Below are 5,955 nucleotides of genomic sequence, written 5' to 3' on the forward strand. Positions count from 1 at the left end.
ACCTTCTTTGATGCAATCACTGAATCATTGTGGAAAAAAAAAATCATCCTGACATCTGGATACTAAATGAAAAAGCTGGGGGGCTAAATAAACAGGTAACTCACTCTACTTCCTTTTCTGTTTCCAACTTCTAGAAATTCAAACTTATAAAAAAAAATTGGACATACAAAACCCTCTAACTACTATCCCTTCAGTAACTTCAAAAAGGTAGTTTCAAGCAACTTTAAAGCTTGAGCTCCTTCTGGATTTCCCAAAGTGTTTCTGCACTCTTCTTCAGACAAGCCTGTTCTTCAGAGGTCAGCTTTACCTTTATAAGGTCTGCAATACCACTCTCTCCCAAAATACATGGAACACTGAGGAATACTTCTTCATGTATCCCATAGAGACCCTTAATTATGGTGGAAACCGGATGCACTCTTCTAAGATTCTTCAAAATACTTTCTGTTAAATCAGCTACAGAAAGGCCAATGGCCCAAGAAGTATAACCTTTCATTTTAATAATCTCATAGGCACTAGCAATCACATCTTTGTGGACATTCTTCCACTGCTCAGGATCTTGATCAGTTCCTATATCTGAGTTCAGATTCTTCAGAGGGACACCAGCGATGTTCACTCCACTCCACACAGGAACACTCGAGTCTCCATGCTCTCCAAGGACCCACCCATGACAGCTTTCAGAGTGGATACCAAGCTTCTGCCCAATCAAGAAACGGAAACGGGCAGTGTCCAGATTACAACCACTTCCAATGACACGGTTTTGGGGAAATTCACTCAACTTCCAGGTCACATAAGTTAATATATCCACTGGATTGGAAACAACAATCATTTTGCAGCGAGGGCTATACTGGGTGATGCTGGAAATCATTAATTTAAAGATGTCCACATTTCGCTGGACTAAATTAAGGCGTGTCTCCCCTTTTTCCTGGCGTGCCCCTGCTGTGATGACCACGAGTCTGGAGTTTGCAGTGACAAGGTAATCTTTGCTGGACACAATAGTCGGCATTTTCAAGAAAGGGCTGCCATGTTGAAGATCCATGGTCTCACCCTTCAGTTTGTCTTCATTAACATCCACAAGGGCAAGTTCATCGGTCAAGCCCCTTAACAGGATGCTGATAGCACAGGCCATGCCAACTGATCCGGTTCCTATAATGGAGACCTTGTTGTGATGAACGGCCTCCTCGGAAGTGAAATTCTTGATAAGCTCACACCTGACGGTTGCCATCTTGGACACGGGGGTGACCGCCCAGGCGCCCGTGAGCGGGAGGCCCGCCGGCCGGCAGAGACACGACGAAGTCACTCTCCCAGCGCCCACTCTCCGGCCGGCCCGCAGGACTCCCACAGCCCAACTCATGGCCACTTACTCCAGAGGCGGAGGAAGAGAACCGGGGGAAGCGACAGACAAGCTCTGAGGCGCGAGTGAAAGCTGCGAGCAACCGTTACATGCCCCCTCTACCTGCTACTGCGGCTGCGCAAGCCCGTGGCTGTCGGGAGGCCCCTCAGTCCACTACTGCGGCTGCGCAAGGCTGTGCGGTCGGAGGGCCCCGCAGCCCCTACTGCGTTTGCGCATGGCGGCAAGCCTGCGGGGCATCTCAAGGGCCTCCAGGAAAGTACTTGCCTCGGACTAGGGTGGGAAAAGGGCTTCTCTAGTGAATGAATTCTGAAGTGAAAATTTTATAAACACAAATTCTCTTCAGTCTTTAACATATATAATGGCTCAACACAGATCCCTGGGATTACTGATTTTCTATTTTTGCTACAGATGCCAAGTAAAAATAATCCCAATAAGTACAAATAAAAATAGGGTTAAGTTTTCTGAACTGCATCCCTGTGGGGAAGAATAAGGTGTGTGTGTTCTGCCTCCAAATGGCCGCCTTCACCATTTCTCTGCATACTGTGAACTCCTAAAGCTTTCCAGACTGCGAAGCTGATCACACCAACCCCACACCACGCGTAAAGTGAGCCCCAAGCCAGGGCTCGCAAGGCAAGGCAAGACCCGCTCTCTGGTAAGGCGGCTGTGGCCATCCTACCCTTATTGAACCATTCAGGGCTCTTCTTTTTAGCCAATGATAATGTTGTAACAAATCCGGCTAGCATTCCTGCTGCAGCCACAGTACCAAGGAAAACTCCACCTTTCACCAGGAAAAGCCGATCGTCTGTGGATCCCGGAGTGTCGAGACCAGCGGACGGCGGTCCAGGCCCAGCACCGGTTGTCCCCATGTTTATAAGCCTCCACTACTGGGTCTCTTTTCCATTTCTTATACCATTTATTTCTTTTTCTTGTTTTGTTTCATTGGCTAGTTCAAGGTTGACAAAGTGGTGCTGACTGGCATTCTTTGTTACATTCCAGATCTGATGGATCAAACTTTCACTGTTTCATCAAGTGTAGTATTTGTTGTAGGTCTTAAAAATATACCATTCATTAAATTAAGGAAGTTCCTTTCTCCTCCTAATTTTACTGAACTTTAAAAATTATGAATCCAGGGCGCCTGGGTGGCTCAGATGGTTGAGCGTCTGCCTTTGGCTCGGGTCATGATCCCAGGGTCCTGGGATCGAGCCCTGCGTTGGGCTCCCTGCTCAGCCGGGGGCCTGCTTCTCCCCCTCCCTCTGCTTCTCCCCCTGCTCATGTTCTCTCTCTCTCTCTCTGTGTGTGTCTCTGTGTCTCAAATGAATAAATGAAAAAATCTTTAGAAAAAAATTATGAATCCATGTTCAATTTCATCAGATGTTTTTTTCTGCATCTGTTGAGGTAAAAATGTGAGTTTTTCCCTTTATTCTGTGATTGTGGTAGAATTCATAGATTAATTAAAATACTTTTAAAATGTTAAATCAACTTTAAATTTTTGGAATAAACTCAGTTTGATTGTGATGAACTGCACTTTTCATATATTACTGAATTGCATTGGCTTAGAATTTTTGGATCTCTATTCAAAAAAGAGATTGGTTTATGTTTTTTTCTTTTAACATCCTCAATGGGTTTTGGTATCAAGGTTATGCCCACCATGTAAAAGGAACCGGGAAGTGTTCCCTCTTTTTCTGTTCTCTAGAAGAGCTTGTGTAATGTTGGCATTATTTCTTCCTTAAGTATTTGGATGAATTCACTGGTGAAGGTCGCTGGACCTGGAATTTGCTTTGTGGGAAGGTTTTAGATTATGGACTTTTTCATAGATTTTAGTTCCCTGATAAAATACTCCACATCTCAATCTATTTTCATGAACGTATTAAACGTTTACTTCAATATCTAAAATTCCAATATCTGGATTGTTGGTGGGTCTGTTTCTAATATATTTTCACTTTTTATGCTTATTTGCTCCTTCCTCTTGATACGCCTGCTAAGTTTCCATTTAATGCCAGATTTTGTGTATCACAATTTACACATAATCTGGCTGATGTGTTATTCCTTGTTGGAAGAGGTCATCAAGACGATGTGACTGCTGGTTGACCTGCAACTTGGACCTGGGCAATTGGAGGCCCTCATCCCCTCCTCTGTCCTTGGATTGTATGTTTTGCTCATAGCTGGAGCTATTTCAAGGCTGCAACCTTAAGAGAACAATATGTTGTTGAGACCATCTGGACAGTATATATTACTGAACCCTGGTAAGGCCTCTATATAAACTTTCAAGATTCTAGTGGGTAGGTATGAAGATATACTATATTACAGACACCCAAGACAAACCTTCTATGTAAGTTCCCTGGCTTATGAAGCCTGCCACCTCCCAATTTGGAGTGGTCTGCCTCTTTCTTCTGTCTCTCCTTGCCCTTTGTGTATAGGTGCAAGTTTTGAATTTCTCCCAGGGAGCTCCAAGGTTGTGAACCAACATTCCTCCGGAGAAGATGTAATTTTCTTTCAGCCAGCAGTTTGACTCAGTGGGGGCAGATCACCTTGATTCAGCTAGTGGTGAAGATGATTTAAGGATGGATTTCAGTGTTTATGTCAGTTGGTTTATTTTTCTCATCTAGAGTATGGCCTTTCAGGGATTTCAACTGAGAATCTGGGGTGTTTACAAGGGCCATTCATCCTTGAGGGTCCTGAAACTCCAAATTTTTTCTGCTCTGAGCAATGCTTAGATTTTTAGTTTCTTAGCTCCAGTTTTCTGCTTTGCTTCTTAGCTTGTTGTCCTGAACAACTTAGAACTTGACAAATGCCTCCAGGAAAAAGCTGCACAGCTTACTGGGGGGGTCTTGATTTTGTGGTTTTATTTTCTCTGGTGCCTGGGCTGCTCACACCTTGTTGCAAGATTTAAGTTACTGTCTTCTGCTTCAGGATCCATTGACACTAAACACTGTAAAATGCCAGGAGGAAAAACATGTCAGGAGAATGTCAGGATGTTTACCATCTCCCAGGGATCTCCTTTTGATACAAGTAACTTTGACACAGTTGAAGTAATATCACCTCCCTCCTCCAGTGTTTTGTTATTCTCTGAATTAACAGATACCAGTTTTTTTTTTTTTTAAACATTATCTGTATGTTCTTAGACTATGAACTTCTGGAAGGTGGATGACTGCTCATTTCACATTTTAGAAAAACAGCTTTATTGAGATCAAATTTATTCTCCATAAATGCACCTATTGTAAGTGTACAGTTGAAAAGTCAATGATTTTTGTTGAATTTATAGACTTGGTAACCATCACCACAATCAAGTTTTAGAACATTTCCATGACTCCAAGGAGTTCCCTCATGCCATAGCCCTAGGCAACCATTGATCTGCTTTCTATCTCTACAACTTTACCTTTCCTAGGTGAAGTCCAATATATTGATTTATTTTCTTTATGAATAGTGTGTTTAGCACTATATCAAAGACTCTTTGCCTAATTTAGTGTCATGAACATTGTCTTCTGTATCTTCTTCTAAGAGTTTTATATGCTTAGTTCTTCTATTTAGGTCCATTATTCATTTTTAGTTGATTTTTATGTATTTATGATGTAAGGGTCTAAGTTTATTATTATTGTTTTTTTTTCATGTGCTTATCCCATGATCTCAGCACCATCTACTGAGAAGACTATCATTTCCACATTGGATTGTGTTGTCATTTTTGTCAAGACAGATGATTTTATTTCTCGAATCTTTAATTCTATTCCATTGGTCTTATATATTTGTCCTTCTGTCAACACTACAGTCTTGATTCCTATGGCTTTTGAGTATGTTGTGAAATTGGACAGTGTAAAAGATTCAACTCTGTTCTTTTTTGAAATTGTTTCGGCTATTCTAGGTTCTTTACTTTTCCATATAAATTTTGGAATCAGCTTGTAAATTTCTACAAAAAAGTCCTCCTGAGATTTTGTAAGGATTGAATTGAATTTATAGATCAGTCTGACAATATTGAGTCTATCCATAAACATGGGAAGTTTTTCCCTTTATTTAGACCTTCTTTACTTTATTTCAGCAATTATAGATTTTTGGGGAGGGGCTTAATCATAGTTTTCAGTATGTAAATTTTACACTTCTTTTGTTAAAGTAATTCTTAAATATTTTATTCTTTTTAAATGTCATTGTAAATAGAATTGTTTTCTTTTCTTTCTTTTTTTTTAATTTATTTGACAGAGAGAGACACAGCGAGAGAGGGAACACAAGCAGGGGGAGTGGGAGAGGGAGAAGCAGGGGGAGTGGGAGAGGGAGTGGGAGAGGGAACACAAGCAGGGGGAGTGGGAGCAGGGAGCCCGATGTGGGGCATACGTATCCCAGGACCCTGGGATCATGACCTGAGCTGAAGGCAGACGCTTAACAACTGAGCCACTCGGGCGCCCCGAATTGTTTTCTTAATTTCATTTTTAGATTCTTTGATGGCTATATATAGAAATATAATTAATTTTTGTATATTGATTTTGTATCCTGTGACTTTGTTATTAATTCTAGTAGAGTTTTATGATTTCTTAGGACTTTCTATATGTATGATCATTTAATCTGCAATTAAAGACAGTTTTACGTCTTTATTTTTAATCAGGATGCCTTTAATTTCT

At 41.3% G+C, this 5,955-nt stretch overlaps 1 protein-coding gene and 1 pseudogene across 1 annotated transcript; both read right to left on the minus strand.

The window, feature by feature from the left end:
* Positions 1 to 223: 223 nt before the first annotated feature.
* LOC114209852 (L-lactate dehydrogenase A-like 6A) lies at positions 224 to 1,351 on the minus strand. The gene has a single exon (XM_028104073.2). The coding sequence runs from the start codon at positions 1,349 to 1,351 to the stop codon at positions 224 to 226; it is 1,128 nt and encodes a 375-aa protein (XP_027959874.2).
* A 452-nt stretch (positions 1,352 to 1,803) lies between these two features.
* LOC114209712 (transmembrane protein 242 pseudogene) lies at positions 1,804 to 2,217 on the minus strand (annotated as a pseudogene).
* Positions 2,218 to 5,955: the final 3,738 nt, after the last annotated feature.

This window comes from Eumetopias jubatus, unplaced genomic scaffold (genome assembly GCF_037043125.1).
Source record: "Eumetopias jubatus isolate StellerSeaLion01/CBP00866 unplaced genomic scaffold, mEumJub1_p1.0 scaffold_9, whole genome shotgun sequence".
NCBI lineage: Eukaryota > Metazoa > Chordata > Mammalia > Carnivora > Otariidae > Eumetopias > Eumetopias jubatus.